The following is a 20,087-nucleotide window of genomic DNA, read 5'->3' on the forward strand; positions in this document are numbered from 1 at the left end:
CAAGTGGTATGCAAAAAAAATTAATTCATAGGAACATTGTGTTATTAGAAATAAAGGTTTCATTTGACTGCTCACAGCTTAAATAGATTTTCTCTGTAATGTGTAACATGGTTTTCAAAATAAATAATTTCTAACAGTCAATATTTATGCAAAAGATCTTTTAAGACATTCTCATTGGTGTCAAAATTGATGCGAACTGATTCATTCTGATGCACAGCAGCCGAATCCAGAGAGGGATGTTATCGCTTTCTTTGCTAATAAGTAGCCCTGCCACTGAACACATTGGTTATTAACTACACCGTTTTTCTAAGGAAAGACGAGTGTTCCTCAACAGCGCTCTGCAATTTTGTCATTCTTTCCCCACTAAATATTCAGCAAATTCTTATGCAGTCTGATTATGTTCAAGATCTCTCAGAGTTAACCAAATACAGCATGCCTTTTTTCTTGGATTTGCATCCCCTTGGTAGAGAAGTGCGGCACTATGTGAGACTCTAACATTCAGCGCGATATGCAACACAGCAAGCAGATCAATAAACCATCATCATCACAACTGCATCACCACATCTCCTCCTTGTATTCCCTCAGCAGCCTGTAGGTCCAACCCAAAAGCCTCCCCCACATAAATCAAGTAAAATCCAGAGTGCTCAGCAGGTCCCTGGAGCATGCTGATCACCCAACACTCATCTCCCTGCCATTGTTCTCCGGGGCTGTCTCAGCCCTCACACTGCAGCCCAGTCTCTGCCAGTTAGGTCCATTTGGTAGAGAATCGGGGAACAGCAGACACTTGTCTCTGTGGTTAAGTGGCTGTAGGTCAACATGTACAACACGAGTGCCTGTGAAGCTGCATTCCAGAGACGCCAGAATCGTAACGTCTCAGGAACATGTGCTGAAATGTTGTCCAATCGACAAACGCTCTCCATGCTGCAGCACAGTTTGCTACGTTCGTTTTAACACTACCAAATGTTGCATGACTATGTTTGTTGTAGTCCAGTATCATAGACAGATGGTATAGCTGACAAGACCACATGACATACCCACTTTACATAAGACATCATTACCAATCACAGGATTTTTATTGATGGCTAAACCTTCACGTGTCATAATTCATTTCAACACCATCCACCATCAAACGCAAAACACTGTCACACACTGATTATATAAATCAAAGCCAGACCTTTGACCTTGGAAGTGAATCTCTTCTAACTAGGCTTCTATCCATCCGCTCTGATTTTTATTTTATTTTTTTTGTCAGAGGAAGCTGACAAGGCGTGAAAGAACACAGGGAAAACGTGCAAAACTCCAGGGATGGAGAAAACAAAGCAGCAGGGAGTTGAAGGGCAAAGAGAGGGTTACTTCAGGACTTCCTGTTTCCACACTTGCATGGAAACTCCAGCACATGAAAAACAGGCGGCTGCTGCTGAAGTTGTCTGATGAGAGGAAAACTCTCCACACAGAAAAAAACAAGGGTCAGACAGGGGCGTTTGCTGTCTAACTAATGAGAGAAAAACAGGGAGTCAAAGTTCACAAAGTGGTGAGTGGAAATGCCACAGAAATAGGTAACATTTGTATTAATGTGTGTCAAAGAATGAGCTGAGCCTTTGGATCAAAAACAAAATGCCGTTTCCTGCAGACTGCTAAAAAGCACTAAAGCTTACGTCATAGACAGTAAAGCTTTTGCATGTTTAAATGCAATATAAAATAGAAATCAAGATTGTCGAAGAAATAATTCTCAAGTTATATTATTTAACTATGTGTCCAAAACACATTGTATTTTAGATCTAGAAGCCTTGATCCATAATAATCAACCACTGACCAATGAACATGAGCCAATAAAACTTCATAGAAAACTAACTTCTACAAAAAGAAGAGGATTCTTCTTACCAGGTCTCGTCGTTTTTGTACTCAAGTTCTCCATAGGTGTCTTCAAAGTCCTCCCCTCCGCCTTTGGCCAGTCCCTCCACTGTGCGATAAGGCACAATGACAGTTCCCCTTGCTCCAGAAGCCCTCAGCACTTTCACTTCCATAATGCCGATGCTTTCACTGACGTGAACTGAGCTACTCTCAAAGGTGAAAATGCCTGAATGATCGTCATCCAGAATGGTCACCGTAGCCACAGTGGGAAATCCTAGGATGGCCATTGGGTATGGGAGACTGTTGGCAGACAACACCTCGTCTTCAGTTTCCAAGACCCGGAGATTATTGAGACGCACAAAGAAGTGCTCGTCCTCTTCGAAGATGTCATCGTCTATGATGCCAATGCTTATTTCTTTGATTATCTCCCCTGGTTTGAACACCACTGTGCCCTCTGTGAACTCGTAGTCTGCTCCAGCATTAGCTGATCCGTCCTCTGTTTTATAATCCACGTAGATCGTCTTGTTGATGTCACCACCCTTTCTGGTGATAGTCAGGATAGCAGCACCGCAGTTCTCAAGGCACTGGTAGGCAGCAGGCTCAAATGCTATCCGAGACACATACTCTTCGGGTTCCTCCACGTGCACCTCTTGCACACTGGCACTCTTCTTTGCTTGTTCTGCTACATGTTTCTTCAAGATATTCCCAGCGCCTGTCATCATTCGAGTTGCCTGGATACGGTAGAAGGCACGACTCTTTTGCTGATGTGAGAGAGCATAGTAATTAGCCATCTCAACCAGCTGATCAAGATCTTTCTCTGGGTGCTTCTGCTTTAGGTCCTTTAAGATTCGAATCATATCCCGACGGGACTCATCTACCTCTTTGCTCTCAATCAAACCAATCAGATTACTGGTTGCACTTCCATCCATAAAGTGAGAGTTGACCATCTTGCCGTCCATCTCAATCCCTTTGGAGCGTTCTGTTTCTGTCTCAATAATGACGCCCCTGTGTTTGTCAGTGCGATATTTCTTATGCATAAACTTGTAGAAGAGCAGTCGTCTGTCTGCTACCCAGGCGAGTAGGACGCATATGGGAAAAAAGGATAGTGTGACTAGTCCTTCCCAGACCTGGACTACATTAGGAGAAAAAACAGCCAGGATCATGTAGAGCCAGATGTAAGCAAAGATACTCCAGCCTGCTGTGACAAAGAAAACTCTTAGGTGTTTGACCTTGCGCACTTCACCTTGGGGAATGACGGACACACAAAGGCCAATGATGACAAACATATTGAAGGCTGCACTGCCAACAATTGTCGATGGACCAAGTTCACCAGATTTGAACTCATGTCCGCAAACTTCAATCACAGAGAGCAGAATCTCGGGGGCAGATGAGCCTAAGGCCATGAGAGTAAGGTTGGAAACTGTTTCATTCCACACCCGAATTGTGGTTGTTGTTGTTTCCCCATTGGGCCTTTTGATGACAATTTCTCTTTCTTGGGAGGTGATGACCTCAATGGCTGCCATGAAACGGTCGGCAATGATGGACACACCTAGAAACATGTAGATCATGGCCACAAAGTAGACTATGACCCGAGCAATCTTGTCTCCCATGGACGGATCCTCGGGATACCAGATGGGGAGGATGATCCCTGTTTGACATTTTGAGTTGCCCTTGCAGGTGGCATTGTTGGGGCTGAGTAAAGGGCTCGGAGTAGTCCGGGCCTCTGTACAAAGGAAAGCTACGGTCACAGAGACCAGCCCCAACCAGAGACAGGCTGATGTCCCTGGTTTTAGAGGCCTTGAACCCTCCATGCACCCTTCTTCGTCTTAAGGGGCCTTGCAACACTAACAGTCCCTCTGGGATCCAGCACTGGGCTGTGCTTTCTTCCACCCTCCACCTGCCAAAGAGAAACAACCGAAAATACACAATAGTTATATTGAAGCTTTTTGACAGAAATGCAATGTGTTCATCATCACAATAGTAACAATATTCAATCAAAGACAACTCCAATGAAACAATATCACTACATTGGATTCTTGTTGGATTTGTAACTAATAATGATTACAGACCTGCACACATACTTGGAATGCAGTGTGTATTTATTGACTGAATTGAGTTTGAATGGAGAGTGCCAGTGAACAGGAATTCTCTAGTATTGCCACAGATTCTTAATTAGATTTTTTGGCGTAGGCACTAACACATGAAAACGCTTTGATTTCAGTGGTTCCATTACAGCTCTTGCTGTATGTTTAGGCTTGTTGTCCAGTTGTAAGGCAAAACCTAAGTCTCAAGGCTTTAAACTATCTGAACGGCTTGAGACTTATGTTTTCTCTCAGTATTGGCCTGTATTTAGCTCCATCCATCTTCCAGTCAGTTCTGACCAACTTCTGTGTTGCATCAATGATGCTGCCACCATTGTGTTTCACTATTGGTGTGTGTGTTGAGAGTGACACCAATAGTTTTGCTTGTGGGCTGAACATCTTAATATCGGTCACATCTGGCCAGACACCCTTCGTCTACATCTAGAGGAATGTCAATTATTTATTTAGTTACTTAATTAGTTGTTTTTTGTTTTTGTTTTTTTGTTTTTTACAATTTTAGTGGTACCAATAATCACCCTTATAAGATGAATAAGTTTTATATTATATACATATATATATATATGAATGATGTGGGGAAAAAAGGATTTTTGATGGTAGATTTCAATATACACACGAGGACGAGGAAAGAAAAGAATGACAGTGAATTGCAGCCCATGCTGGAGACGAGGAACTTCTTTTCTCCTGAATCAGCAGAGCCATCACTGTGGACTGCAGCCAGCTATACAATCCCTGAGAGAATCAGCAGTGCAGAGCACAAACAAAAACAACAGGGGAGGAACTGTGTGAATGAGGTGTGACTTATTAATTAAAGCAAAGGTTGAATTTTGCATAAAAGTGTTTTTGTTTACTTCCTGGAAATTGATGAGAATAAAATGAAGATATTGTGTTTTCCTTAAGCACTATTTTCAGAGAAACAGAAGGCACTGAGAAGCAGTGGGTAACACAGTTTTCATTGCTTTAGCCGTAGCGGTGACGCTGACCGGCCTGCTTCTTCCCAAACCTTCTTTTATTAGGTGATGCAGATGCTGCAATAAAGCCAAAGAGAAACAACAGAAAATACACAATGCTTATATTGCAGCTTTCTGACGGAAATGCAATGTGTTCAGCATCACAGCAGTAACAATATTCAATCAAAGACAACTCCAATGAAACAATATCACCACATTGGATTCTTGTTGGATTTGTAATTAATAATGATTACAGACCTGCACACATACTTGGAATGCAGTGTGTATTTATTGACTCTGACAGAAAAGAAACGGCCTCTTAATATGATGCAAGGTCAGAATGGGAAGGATTCAAATGAGTCACCAAACTGACTTTTACGCAGCCCTCTAATATTATTCCCATCCATCTCTTTTAATAGCAGAGTCCAATTAATGGTTTTTTTGTTTGTGTTTTTTTTCTTTTTGCTGGAAAATGTCAAACTAAAAGTAGTGAGAACGTAGCTGAAAATCATTTCCTTTGACATCTTTCTCAGCTATTGCTATTGTTATAACCCACAATCAGAATCTAATGTGTGTTTTTGGAGCACAGAGGGAGAAAGTGAAAGGTGAGGATGGATAAACGGAACCGGACTTCATCCAGATTGTCAGGAGCCACCTACTGCCTGATTGGTTGACTAAGCTAGATATTTTTTATCCATTTTGCTGTATTTACTGTTGATGCTTTCACAGATTTTTTTTTTTTAACAGTTTTCCTTTAGTTTTATCTGGATTTTAAATGACAGGCCAACACAAAGCAGTGCATGATTGTCAAGATGAAGTAAAATGGTTTCAAAATAATGACCAAATGGAACCTGGAAAGAGTTGCATTGTCCTCTTTAATGCAAGCACCCATAAATAAAATCCGCTGCAACTATAGGTGCCTCATTAGTAAATAGGATCTCCTTGCATTTAATTCAATCTCAACACAAAGACAAGCAAATGTGGACAAAAATGTGGAGAAGTTTAAAGTAAGATTGAATAATAAAACAGAATGGCTAGTTTTGAACGTGTCACAGAGACAAAAAGCTAGCAATCGGCAGCAGGCAGGCGGTGAGGAGAGAAAGGAGACTTTCATAAATAACCAAAATCCAAGCATTAGAATCAGGTCTAATGCTTCGCTAAAGCTAACCTGCTGTTGCTGCAGCTTTAAATTCACACCAAACCTTTTAAAAGCTGGATGTCAATCGACCGCATTTCAGCTAGAAGAGTTAGCTAACCAGCTCAGAGCTTACTGGATGTAAATTCAGAGTGTAGGTGTAAGAAAAGTAAAGTAGCATTCTTTCAGCCAGTTTTCCAGCAGCATGGAGCAACAAATGTGGGACAGAACTTCTGTGCAATTTAACGTTCACTGCCTCCGTAATCATGAAATATATATATATATATATATATATATATATATATATATATATATATATATATATATATATATATATATATATATATATATATATATATATATAGATAGCCTAAATTAAAGTTTAAAAGTAGAAAAGAACATATTGATCCCACTCTGCATGTGAACAGTAGAAATATACACCTCCACCCCTCTTCTACTCCCTGGGCAACTGCCCATTTGACCCATATTAAAACCTGCTACCGCTGATAACTGACTCCTGCCAAAAACCTAATTAAGCTATAATTATTCCTAATGATAAATTTAGTGACATTTTTTTTTAAAGTATATATATATATAGTCAGAATTTATCTAAATTTGTAGCGTAAGCACATTCTAAACATTTCTGGAATCTAAAAGATTTATTTCTATAGCTGCTAAAACTACATTTCTACATTTTCTTTTTACACTTTTCACCAAATAAAATACATGCACAGTGTTACACTAATGTGTAATTTCAAACAGCTACTATTAGCTGTTTGAATTTATTTATTTATTTATTTTCATGTTTCAGAGGTCGCTGTGCACTCGGTATATTGCTACATGGCTCCGAGCGGCATGATCTGCGCGCAGATCCCTTTTCCCTCCTTCCCCTATTTTGGGAGGTGGGTCTCGTTTAAGGAGGCTATTTGAGATGCGCGTAAACATGGACTCAGCAGACACACCGAGAGCCTCAGCTGTCGCTGATTAATCATCATGAGGGCCGGATGCCATCGCCTCCACGGAGGGGGGAGGAGGGGGGGGGGGGCAGCAGGGGGGATCCCCTGCTGGAGCACCCATAGGTCCGCACCGTAACTTAGCCTATTATAGGATGCAGGCAGGCCTCTCTCTCTTTTCTGTGTGTGTGTGTGTGTGTGTGTGTGTGTGTGTGCGTGTGCGTGTGTGTGTGTGTGCGTGTGTGTGTTCTCTCCAATCAACTCCAAAGAGTGTAGAAGCGCAGAGAATAAATTAATAATAATAATAATAATAATAATAATAATAATAATAATAATAATAATAATAATAATAATAATGATGACGATGATGATGAAATAAATAAATAAAAACTCCAGATTTCTCTGAGACAGCACTTATTTGACTGTCACACCCATTTAGACAGAATTTCACGAATCCATCCGAACCAGTTGTAATGGATTGTGTCTGCAGCACGATGGTCAGATTGAAGCGCGTGCAGGCTGATGGAGCACATCCAGCTCACATCATCATCATCATCATCATCATCATCATCATCATCATCATCATCATCATCATCATCCTCATCATCATCACTCTCTAATGTGATCATTTCTACATGTGCATCTAGAACGTCTCATTCTACAAAACATTGATTTAATTTGTTTATTTATTTTCTTATGTAATGCATGTATCACTTTGCGTGGCTGCGTGGTAATTATTACTCACCTGGATCTGTATGTGAGTGAGTTTATGTAGAGACAGCTGAGCAGCTCCCGTCCGCCCCCTTTATTGTTATTATTAGTCTTATTCTTGTTGTTGTTGTTGTTGTTGTTTTTGCCGAGCTGGTCCTAAAATAGTCCGCACGCCACAATCCCACCGCGAGGCTGCCGTGTCGTCCTCATGAACAAGAGGGAGCGTGCAGGTCCTCTCTCCCCCCCATCCCCCGCCCCACACACCCCCTCGCACCCCCCAGGCTGCCCACGGTACTGCCGAATGTGGAGGATCAAACCGGGCCAAAGGGGAGGGCGATCGCCTGTCGTCTTCTCCTTGCCGTGGCGCCCTTCCTCCTCAGAATCCTCCCCTGGCCGGAACAGGACGGGGCCGGTGGGTCGCAGAGCTGTCAGTAACGAGGGGGGAGGAGGAGGCGAGTGGCTCGGTATTTTAGGACTGCACGCTGGGTGGGAGATGGATCTCCTTCTTCTTCTTGAGCCCGTCCGAGCGTCTCTGCCTCCTCCTGCAAGCCGTGAATCAGCGCTCTCCTCCTCCTCCTCTTCCTTCTCCTCTCCTCCGCGATAGCGTTGGAAATGATGATGCCGCTCCAGTGGATGTGGAGGAAAAGCCTTTCTATCAAGCGCCGGTGACAAAACCGCAATCGATAGCCTGTTAACGATCGCAGTTTTTCACCCGTTGCGTGTTCGGCGAAGTTGCCACGCAGACCTGCGTGCTAGACTTTGCGCATCTGAGAGAGGAACGCCGGGTGTGCGTGTGTGCGTTTTTCCTCCTGTGGATTGTCGTCCTCTGTTGGGAAGCCCGAGCCGTAGACGCTCACGCGTTAAAGGTGTGAAATGGTTGCGCCCCCCACCGCCCCCCTCCCAACACACACACACACACACACGCCCACACACACACATACACACTCACAGCCCTTCTCTGGTCGTATAAAAATAAATAAATAAATAAAAATCACTCTTCCGATTCCGCGCAGCTACGTCACCATCAGCTGAGCGAGAGAAGCCAGCAACACAAACCCCCGGATCCCCAGCAACCCAAAAACTGAGAGGGAGGGGAGGAGAGAAGAGTTAGACTTTCACTCTGATGCTAAAATAAACACATAGAAGAAGACCACTGGGTCAGTCCTGAAGATTATAGTAAATAACACAGTGACGTCCCCAAAGGGGGGGGAAGGGGGGGACATAGCCCCATCGCTGACCATTCTAAAGGTCCCACAGAAAATCCAGTTCAGTTCACACAAAGACATACAGTGATCTTCTTCTATCAAAAACATACAAATAAAAATGTAAAGCCTAATAAATAATTCAATAAATATATAAAATCAGTGGGAATTTATGTATTTATTGAAAGTATATATTTTAGTTATTTACTGGCCCAGACTGACCATTCCTATGAAAATATTCTGCGGATGTCACAGACTGTATAATAAAACAATATCCATCCATTTGGTCTGGCTAAATATTAGTCAAAATTTGCATGTAGAAATTAGTATTAACAGTTAAAATATGGGTTTGGTAAAAGTAAGCATTTCTGGTAAACTACTGTGAATTATTCTACGGAAGTTCAGTAAAATTACGAAATCTACAGAGTTTTGATGCGATAGCTTTTATTAAATGCACACTAAATTGAGAACAGTTTTCATATTCCATGACTGTTTCGATCACATGTGTATACAAATAAATCAAATCCAAAAACTTTCATCTTAGAGCAGTGCTTCTGATTAATTAGAGGGACAAATTAATGGGGCACCAGAACATCTTCATCACAAAACCACAGAAAGACAGACAAAAAGTCAAGAATTGTGACAAATGTAAAAACCAGCCACCACTTATCCTATACGCTAAGTTAAATTCTGGCACATTCCTTTAGCTCGCTGGGTTTGTTGAAAAGAGAAATATAGATTAAGGCATAAGCTGTTACTGAAATAGTAACAAATTTTTTTCCTATTTTATTCTAACAATGTGGCATATAATTTGTTTCTGCCTAGTGGGCAGAGTGCATGATGAGTCGGTCCGGTCAGGCAGTGCCTCCTCCTCATGAATGGATGTCGTTGTGTTTTTTTGTGTGTTTTTTTTAAGGAAGTTTTCTTATCTGAGTGAAGGAGTGTGGCAGTTGTTTACACTCCGGATAGATTTATGTGTAATCCGGTGGAGCATGTGTTGTATGACTGGATTCACGCTTCTTTCATCAGAGTTTAGGGATGATTAATGGAGTAAAGTTGTGGAAAAAAACGCCAGTCGACGTTTTCACCAGGCAGTGACAGCAGTTAATGTCACTGCCTGGTGACATTAACTAAGAAAGCCGACCTCAATCTTCTGCTCCATAATTATGTCCTGCCGCAAAGCTTGGCATACATCATACTGCGGCTGTGTTTAAACTAGGACTGAAACAGTCCATTTAATCGCGATTAATCGATTATTGAAATGATCGTCAACTGATCTAGTAATCAATTAATCGTTAAAGAAAGCTGTCTGCTGAAAGAACAACACACTCACGGCAGTAATGAAGCCAAAACTGTATAAAAACCTATACATTTTGCATTTAAGATTCACAAACTTTTAAACTGTAAATATGTTCCACCCAGAACTCCTCAGATGTCGGTTTTTAGCTTCACCTGATTCAAATTATGAAGCACAAAAATGTTAATTTCCTATTAAGAACTTTTTCCTATCCGATTACTAATCAGTTAATCCGAAAAATAATCTCCAGATCAGCCTTTATCAGATTAATCGACTGCTCATCCAAATAATCGGTAAAATAATCGAGTAGTTAAATAATTGTTAGCTGCAGCCCTGGTTTCCACATTTTGTCACGCTACAGCCACAAACGTTTCTCATTTGGGATTTTAATCTTAGAACCAACATAAATTAGTTCATAGCTCTATAGTGGACTGAAAATGGTGCTTTATGAACAAAAAGGTAAATAAATAAAGACCTTTTAAATAGAAACCTTTCCTCTATGAAGAGTTTAGTTTCCCTTTGGGATCAGTACAATAATTTTGAATTGAACTGAACTAAGTTAAACTTTTTTTCACAAACCGGTTTATCCAAACACGGGTAGAGAATTCGAAGCAGGAAGAAAATGTCAGCGACAGTAAATAGTAAATATCATTTTGTGTGTGTTTTTTATTTAGTTTTTTTCTTTCTCTCTCTGTCTCTTTCTCCATACAACACATGGTTACTTTATGCATGCTGATCATTTTTTAAGCTGCAGTCACTTCAGCAGGAGACAAATAATAACAGCCGGGTGGATGCGAGTCCCCGGCAAGGAGAGGGAGATGGAGGTGGTGGAGGGGGGCGGTCATCAGCTGATCTAATCCTGACATCACCCCTGAGCCATGTCCTCTTACAGCGGTCAGTAATGAATAGTGAAGCTGTGAAAAAAGAAAGGTAAAGAGTCACCTCGCATCACGATTAAAGGACCTCAGGCCCCAGGGCCCATTTGCTGTCACTGGAGAGTGTTTGCAGCGCCCTGCGAAGGTGTGTGTGTGTGTGTGTTTGTGTGTGTGTGTGACGACCCCTCCCCGAGGACCCGGGATGAAAAGAGCAAGGAGTGTAGAGATGCGCGGTTTCACCTAAATGAAGGGAAGGCCCGGCTGAAGGGGAGCCTCATCCAGATCACAGACGATGCTTCCTCTCAGCTACCTCCAGTCCTTTACAGCTGGAAGTGTTAGCTTCCCTCTCAGCTCCACTGTTTTGGAGACATTTGCTTGTTAAAAAAAAAAAAATAAATAATAATAATAATAATAAAAATTCCTCTAAACGAGATTTTCAGCATTAATATGTAGGGGAAGAGAATGGATGCCAAACAACAACAACAAAAGAAAGTCAGGTTCTGAGTCAGGCTTAACTCTATTCTGAGTCTCTTAATGTGTAGATTAAAAACAGTGCGGCTGACCCGAATTTAAAGCGGAGATTTTGGAGAATTTTTTTTTTTTTAGGCACGAGCCCGCCAGCTGGACTCGCTTCATGTTGCTATATCATTTCACCACAGTGAACGACCACAAACATCAAAGTTCACTGTATTGTATTTGTTGCTTTGTGTTTTGATATGAACCGTTCGATTGTAACTAACTCTGAAATGTGACATTTGCTGAATTGGCACCACATTCAGAACACTAATCAAGCCAAAACTGCACGGAAATTATAGACATTTTGCATTTTAGATGAAAAAAAAACAAACAACTTTTTTAAACATATTTTCAACCCTGAACTTCTCAGGTGGTGTTATTTTTAGCTTCACCTCATTCAAATTCTGCAAAGTGATTCTGTTACCATTGCTATTAGTTAGTTAACTGAAAACAATAGTTTACAGATCAGTGCTTTAGAGAAGTTAAGTGAAACAGACATATTTAAATACTTATTTTACTATTTACTAGTACTACTATTGCTCGATCATTTTGTACTTAATACAAAATGATCGAGCATCCACTAAAGGAATGCAAGTTATTGCATTTTAGGGCATAAAATTATTTTTTGTACACATTTTAATATAGTTTAAGTTAACTACTGAAGTTTAAGTTAACTTCAGTAGTTAAACTTAAAAAGTCTGCAGAATATTCAATTTCTTGTCCGTTTACTCGGTTAATCATCAGAATAATCGATAGAATAATCAGCCCTTAGCTGCAGCGCTAACACAGAGACGTTTGAGGATTACTTTACACTGTGTCCCACTGTTGCTAAAGACACAATCACATCAGACGTGGTTAAAAATCTTGACCTCAGACGTCCTCCAGTGGAAGTAATGGCGCTAAAGGAGAACGTCGCCACCAGCTCGCCGCCTCTGAACCGAGCAGCGCCGGCCCGGACTGTTCATAATGTATGCGCTCTCAGCTCAGATAAGATCCACAAAGACTAATATTTGCTCCCCCGAGTTGGAGTCCTGCAGTCAGTCAGATAGTCCTGGGCGCTCAGAGGTTCACTGGGCTGGAATATGTTAGCGGAGGAGGACTGGTTAGCGAGGTGCACACACCAACACCGACTCCAGTACATCCGGGAGGCAGCTCAGTACTCTGGACCTCATCTACTCATCTCTAGAGACAGCAAGGCCCCGTCTGTCTGTCTGTCTGTCTGTGTAAGGGGGGTCTCAGTGTGTGTGTGCAAAGCTGCCTTCACTGTGAGTATCACCCCCCCACACACACACCTCCCCACGCACCCGCACCCCCCCACACACACTCTCCACCTCTTCTTCCTCTTCTTCAGCCACATTTCCATGGCAACGTGTGGCCCTTGCCTCTCTGGCTCGGCGGCGGTGGCTGGGAGAGTGGAAGTGATGGCGGCGATCTGCGCTTGTTCCGTCTGGCTCATTATGTGGGGAATGAAGTGAAACAGCCAGAGGCTGCGTTTGTGCTGCGCGGACTACCCCTCAGCTGCCAGGCGGCTGTCTATTTATAGATATGAAATGAGAAAGAGAGAGAGAGAGAGAGAGAGAGGTTTCTTGACTCACCATATCCTCTTCTTGCCTCTCCTTCTCTGTTGCCCTTTATATGATATTTCAGTGACAGTGGAGTTTTTGTGGATTTCTCTAATCTGAGGATAAAATTTTAGTTTAGATTTCTTGCTTTCATTAAGTCTTCATGAAATATTTTTGAATTATTGAATGAATCCTGAAGTCAGAGTCTCCAATCCACAACGAAAGCATGAATCATTTAGAAAGGCCTACTTTCTGAATCCATATTTCAAAAGGACAGACGTGGCTATTGCCAAAGTTTACTTTTCAACTGATGGTTGCAGAATTTAACAGTATTTAACTTGTATATTAAAAAAATATATATTATTTACATGTTTGCTGAAATTGTCACCATACCAGTTTTTCAAAACATCCAAAAAAAAAAGTTTCCTTTTTCTAGAAAGTTTTGAAATTGTTTTTTCAAGCTAATTTCTAAAACTTGGAATTTTTTTTTGTCAGAAAAAAAAAAGAATTTCAAAAATAATAAAATTCTTCTTTGAACATTGAAGAACAAAACCCGTGATCTTCCAGAAAAACAAATGCTAAAACTCCCAGCCTGACAGCCAAGTGTCAGATTAAAGGTGATCACAATGCAGCATCAACATCAACAGCACCTTAGCTACCGGAAACAATAATCCTTTATACATTTACGTTGCTGTCTAGTTCCGACGTCGTTTCGAGCGATTCGAAAACATCACGCCATAAAATCGCGACGAGAGAAAACGTCACACGGTGGCATTTTTCTTCCAGACGTTTCCACCTGCTCGTTAAACCGCTGAACACGCCGGTCGCCAATCACCCGCATGCAGTGGAAAATGCTGTTATTTTGTTTTGTTTGATTAAAAAAGAAAAAAAAAAAGAGGCACGCACGTGTAATACTATTTTCATAAACACAATCAGTCCGCTGCAGTGAGAAGTAATAACTGTCGGAGAAACAGATTCCTCCTGAGACACGGAGAGCCCGAGGAAACGCTGAGGTCTTGTGTTATTTATTCTTCTCTATTTTTCAGCAGGTGAATCAATGCAATATCCCCGTAAACAGGCTTTTATTCGTGTTTTTGTTTTCTTGCTAAAAAGAAAAACGGTAATAATTTATTGAAACAGAAAAATCGCATGTACATCTACTGTAATAGGGAAGAAAAATGCCACCTGTTGGCGTTTTATTAGATTGACCCGATCTGTAACCGTGGCAACAATTTTTAAAGGCACGGTATGATGTAAAATTGACTTTTTTTTGCATTTTACATCATATTGTGACGTTATTCCCTCACTGTTATAGAGTTAATATCAGAGCGATGTGATGAAGGCCGAGTGTCAGAAACAGCAGGAGTTTTTAAAGAGACAGAGGCCTAATTTCAAAGCCTAATATTACAAGGTAAAATTTCTGACTTCGTCTCATTTGATATGCAGCATTTTTATAAGAACCGAAGGTAACGAAAGTGACTTGATTGTGCTATGAAGTGGCACTATGTGCCTGGAAAACACACCGTACTGCCCCTTTATAGAATCCACAGATTGTGGAAGTTGGTTGACATCATGTCGGAGTCACCAATGTGGAAATCAGCAGAGAGAGATAAAATCCATTCTGAGTCTCGCTTTATTCTCAATGTCTTCCAACCACAAAACAAAACACCGAACGGGAGAACAACACGCTCTACATTTCCGCTCTCTCCCCTTCACAATAAGGGCCGACAGTCTGACGTAAAATATATATGTTTGTGTCCGCCACGATGTTTTAAAAGCAGAAACTTTTCACCAGTAGTTCTGAAGGTGTTGCAGCCAGAAGAAACCAACATGATTTACTCCAAAATGAACTTTTCCAAAGATTCGGGCCCCGATGCCAGCCAAGGGCTTACAAGCTGTGCTCAGAGCCCCAGAGCCGCAGCGTCGGGGACGACCAAACATCGGGGCCGCCGTCTCCACGGGCCCCTGCGCTGTCTGGTGTGATCTTTGTGTGAGCGCGTGCGGTGGGCTCGGGCCGGAGCCTCAGTGTGTTTTGCTCAGATTGCTGCGCTGCTGCTCCTGGTACTCCCTGGAGTCCTCCCAGGGCCGGGGACCACGGATGTTCTTCCACTCGTCCAAATGAATCTCCTTCAACTTCTGGAAACGGAAAACAAACAGAAAAGGATGAACTTCTTTCTTTATTTATTTTTTTTTTACTTCAGGATGGAAGTTTTTCCACTTCTAAAAAGCTGATTAAGCTTTGCAGACGTCACACAACCAGCATGTCAGAAGAACCATAAACTGCGGACAAGAACCCACCCAAACAGCCACTTTTTTTTTTTTTTTTTACTTTCGGGAAGGTATGACGAGCAACACGCAAACGTCCCCACTCACTCTCAGAGCGTTATAGTTCCACACGACAGGATCTGTTGCCGCGTGCTTGTGCAGTGTGAAGGAAAGAGGAGATGAGCGGCACACGCAGGCTGAGAAGTCAAATGCAGGTGATTGGTTTTGGTGATCGGCGCTCACCGATCACACGCGTTTTCACGGAAAATCTGCACACCTCTAGAATAATTTAAGACATTTTAAGGTCTTCGTTTGCAGATACATGGATTACAAACCACATGGACACCCAGGACGGGTTCAGCTGTTTTCATCACGCCGTCCCCAGCGTCTCTTACCTCATACTCCTCCGCCAGGATGACCGCCTGCTTCTCTGGATTCACCTTCGCCTCCAGTGAAGGATCCAGCTGCAGTATGGCAGAAAGAAAAATAAAGTGAGGCGGTTTTTAATCGTTGCAGTCGGAAGTTTCTGCTTTAAGGCTTTCCTCTGGTGACTTCAGCTATTTCCTTCAAAAACAACATATGAAAAACGGAAGGCTTTCTTAGCAGCAGCAGAAGCATTTTCACCCCTTAAATGTCCCATTTTGTCCCTTTACAGCCACACACTTCTGGGTATTTTACACACCAAGAGTAAATAGTGGATGAAGATGGTGCAGGTGCAAGGCTCTTTCAACTGGACGTATATTTGATAAATCTGGCCTATGTGGAAGAGAGCCAAGAAGATGGTAAAAAAAAAAAAAAAAAAAAAAAAAGCTAATGGGCGTTTTCCACAAGCTATGAAGGAGACACAGTGGATCTGTAGGAGACGGTACTCTGGTCAGATAAAAAACTAAAAACAAAATCCAAGAAGTTTTTATCATCCGTTTCTCAATCATCATTTTTAAATGCATGTTAAGGTGAGCTAAAAATAATTCATTGAGATGTTATCTGACCATCTTATTGACCGACTGCCAGTCAAATTGATCAAGTTATCAAGTTTGCAAAGAACCACGAACTTGGGTCAGAACAAAATTCAGGACGATTGATTCAGCACCAATCTGAAAAGGTTTGACAAAACAAAGAAAATAATAATAAAAGATTCATATTTGTGGTCAAATGTCCAGGACTTTGCAATTGAAATGCTCCTTGGTCAGGAGCATCACTTTTAATGAGTTCATAATAATCCATTGTAACAACGCCGAGGGTTTTTCTGTGTGTGACAGATAAGTTTTACTAATCCAAGACTGACTAATTAGACCTACATTACCATGGCTAATAAATTATTTATAGAATATTTTGCAGCTGTCAAACTGGAGAATTAATGGTCCTAAAAATTAGTATCATATTAACAGTCTAATAGCTGTACTTTATACAAAAACATCTCAAATATGAAGCCATTAAAAGGTAAAAACAAACATAACACACAAAAAAGTTCAGCTAGGAATAAAAGCCTTGACGTTCATCCCGACCCGCAGGCTAAATTAAATCACTGAAGAGAAAATGCAAATTTAATCACACTGGACTTAATCTCTGACGGTGGTTTCAGCGTCTATGTGATGTCTGAGAGGGAGCCGGCTAATGTAATCAGCTGATACCAACCCAAGCAAAAACTGGAAGAGTGCTTTTAATAACGCGCCTCGTCTCCGCTCTTTAAATATTCAGCACATTAAATCACATGCGCAGCCACACATGCGGAGGCGAAGTTGGACTCCGCGGGGGTTTGGAGCGAGTCCGTGTGCTGCACACACCTTCGCAAAATGAGTGCATGTGTGTGTGTGTGTGAGAGAGAGAGAGAGGAGGGAGAAGCCACAGATACAAGGCCCGCGGCAGAGCGTGCTCATCCGCCGTCGACAGCCGCCGCACATCAGTGGTAACGTAAGAAAAGTCGGCCCGGCCATCTGGCTCCCACCCAGATGACTTACATCGAAGTCTGTCAGCGTAAGAGAGCACTCACTGCCGGATCGTAACGCCTTCCGCTTACATAATCACTGTTTTAACTAACTGGTTGCTATTTTGTGAAATATTAGACCTGGCTTTCGACTCTGTAGCCTTGGACTTTTTTTTAACGTTGTAAAAGGAGGAACCTCCTAAATACCAGGGGTTTATTGGCGTATTTGAACTATTTTCACTTTATTTTGTGGTCTGGGGTTAAAAGAGGGTGTACTTTCTTTTTAAACACAATAGACAGTGGATAGAATCCACTTCGATATTAACAAAATCTTCTATAATGACAAATGCAAGAAAAATACAAAAAACTAACCAATGAAACCTTCTCCATGTCAGAAGTCTTATAACTGAAGGCCACTGTCCATATCTTGATACAAACAAAGTGTTATTCGTTTCCAGACTGACCAAAATCTAAATCTAAATCTCTTTTCAGAGAACTGGCGACCTGTCCAGGCTGGACCCCGCTTCTCGCCCGAAACTTTCGCTGGAGATCGGCACCAGCATCCCTGCCGACCCCACTAGGGTGTACAGAAAATGGATGGATGTTTTCAGAGATTCACTTTTATGAGACGACTGAACACAACGGACTTAGAGGTGAGGGGGTGTGAACCGACAGACCACACCGCAGAAACACTCAATCTTACCAAGTACTTTTGGTCTAGTTTATAGTCCAAATATCTTAGTACACTAGAAATAAGATAAAACTAACTAACAAGTAAATTTTCAGCAAGACACAGGAGCTGTAAGTGAGTAATTCTCTTAATATTGATTTTAAAAAGTACTAGTTCCCCTGGCAGATTGTTTCACTTGTAACAAGACTCTTTTTTTTCCCATGCTATAAGTTAAATAATCTACTAGTGGAGTTAGTACTAGTTAGTATAGAGTGTCTCAACTTAATTCCCTGTCCAGGTTTCCTACACTCACTTTGCTTTCTGCTAACAAAATTTGAAAACATATTTGAACAAGAGCGGCTTTGTTGAAAGCTCAGCCATACTAAAATTCATTTTAATGGTGGAATGAGAACAATGTGATGCTAGTTGATAGCATAATCAATATGCTAAATTACAAATGACCTTATACAATATTAAAGACCTTATCTCAGAAAACATTAATGAGTAAACAATAACTAGACCTGTGAACAAACATGAATTACTTCAGCTTAAATGTGAGCTGTACTTAGAGATAGTCCTTGGTAAGTGTGAACTAGGATACCGACAGTTATCCACCTGGATTTTGACAATAAACCAAGTTTTAGCTGATGTCCAATTGATAAAAGACATTGAAAATGATCATTGAAATTTAAACTGAACAAAGAAAAACAGGCAAAACACTATGTTTGTTTGCTTTTTCTATCAGCAGCTACTTGTTTTTTTCAAAAGCGCCTATTTTACAAGCCTCATCTACTTGTAATGTTTTCAAATTTTATTTAAAGATGAAAGAGAAAAACATATTTATTTTGACCTTTTAACGACATGAATCTTCTCTGCGCACCTAAACGCTGCAGTTTCAGTTCTAGCCACTAGGAGGAGTACACAGACTGGTAACGGTGCCACACAGGGTTTTTGCGTTGAAGTTTTCTCAGGCGTATTCATATACTCCAAGAAATGAAATCAAAATCATCTAGGTACAAACCCGTTTTCTGATTTTCTGGGCATCGTAACGGATTTGAGTAAACTCCCGCAAGCCAAAGGAGCCACCAATGACCAGCAGCTGAAAGAAAGACATAAACAAAGAGGGTGTTGGGTTATCATTGTCCAAACTCAGAGGATGCTTGGAGCTGTCTATTATGAAAAAGTGTTTACAGTTTTCTTTCTACGAGCAAAAAGCAAATGAGAATAATTCTAGAAAGAGTCATAAGTGACGTTTTCGTTGACAATTGCTGGCTAGAATTGCTACAATGGTTATACAAAATTTTGTTGTTTTTTTGTTTGGTTGGGTTTTTTAAAACAGGCATTAGTAGCCGACTGCTTTCAACACATATTTGATGGGTAACGATGCAAAGTTACACCCCGCAGTTTTAGACAAGGTCATTTTACAGTGGCTAAAGGACGCAGCATGCCGTCAAAAAATAAATAAAATCAAATGTTACTATACTAAACCGGAAAAATAACGAGTTAAGACGTCTAATAAATATCTGTCTGTGTTATGTTACAACAAGCGAACTACCTGCTTTACTCTTAAGAGTGTTTATGCAAGTGCTAATTAGCTAATACAACCTGTGCTACGGTCAGTTCACGTGCGTAAAAACTCCTGACGTCAGACCAGATCATTCCTTACCAGCATAGGGACTCCATACTTGACGGTTTTGTTTCTCTGCAGTGTCTTCCAACTAAACATAACTTCTTTCTTCAGCTACATGTCCCTCTGTTGTCATCGGTGAGCAGGTCACAACCGAGGAAGTGCTTTTTTTTTCTCCTGTGTCCGGCATCAAAATCTTCCGGATAGGTACGAGTTTACGAATATTAGTTCCCATTGTTGCCCTTTCGCTGAATTTTGGACCTCTGGGTTAGTAAATATCAGCCTGAGCTTCGCATACAAAAATATATATTCGTCACACAATATAATATTTTTGTTATTGCTGCACTAAGAAAATGTTTTATTCCAAAATGGAAAAGCACAAATTTCTGTTAAAGTATTTAGACTTTCACATTCACCCATGTCAGAAATAATGGCTTTTATGTGAAACAC

At 41.2% G+C, this 20,087-nt stretch overlaps 2 protein-coding genes and 1 long non-coding RNA gene across 5 annotated transcripts in view; all 3 read right to left on the reverse strand.

The window, feature by feature from the left end:
• slc8a3 (solute carrier family 8 member 3) overlaps positions 1-8,583 on the reverse strand; it is a 124,142-nt gene extending 115,559 nt beyond the window's left edge. For 2 of the 3 annotated variants that reach the window (XM_044142273.1, XM_044142272.1), the window contains exons 1-2: positions 7,734-8,583; positions 1,882-3,748 (exon numbers count right to left, since the gene is read on the reverse strand). In XM_044142273.1, the coding sequence (XP_043998208.1) occupies positions 1,882-3,662 (1,781 nt within the window). In that variant the 5' untranslated portion in view covers positions 3,663-3,748; positions 7,734-8,583. Of the gene's footprint in view, positions 1-1,881; positions 3,749-7,733 lie in introns of those variants that run through there. The other variant, XM_044142275.1, reaches the window with a different exon arrangement.
• A 1,219-nt stretch (positions 8,584-9,802) lies between these two features.
• On the reverse strand, positions 9,803-12,825 carry LOC122845825. Its single transcript, XR_006373140.1, has 3 exons — positions 12,459-12,825; positions 11,314-11,429; positions 9,803-11,112 (listed from the first exon to the last, which is right to left on the reverse strand). It is a non-coding gene; the product is annotated as an uncharacterized LOC122845825 (long non-coding RNA).
• Positions 12,826-14,766: 1,941 nt separating this feature from the next.
• Positions 14,767-19,831, reverse strand: LOC122845832 (cytochrome c oxidase assembly protein COX16 homolog, mitochondrial). The gene is made up of 4 exons (XM_044142302.1): positions 19,677-19,831; positions 19,032-19,109; positions 15,812-15,880; positions 14,767-15,287 (listed from the first exon to the last, which is right to left on the reverse strand). Exons 1-4 carry the CDS (start codon positions 19,734-19,736, stop codon positions 15,174-15,176), a joined length of 321 nt encoding a protein of 106 aa, XP_043998237.1. The 5' UTR covers positions 19,737-19,831; the 3' UTR covers positions 14,767-15,173.
• Positions 19,832-20,087: the final 256 nt, after the last annotated feature.

This window comes from Gambusia affinis, linkage group LG16 (genome assembly GCF_019740435.1).
Source record: "Gambusia affinis linkage group LG16, SWU_Gaff_1.0, whole genome shotgun sequence".
Classification (NCBI taxonomy): Eukaryota; Metazoa; Chordata; class Actinopteri; order Cyprinodontiformes; family Poeciliidae; genus Gambusia; species Gambusia affinis.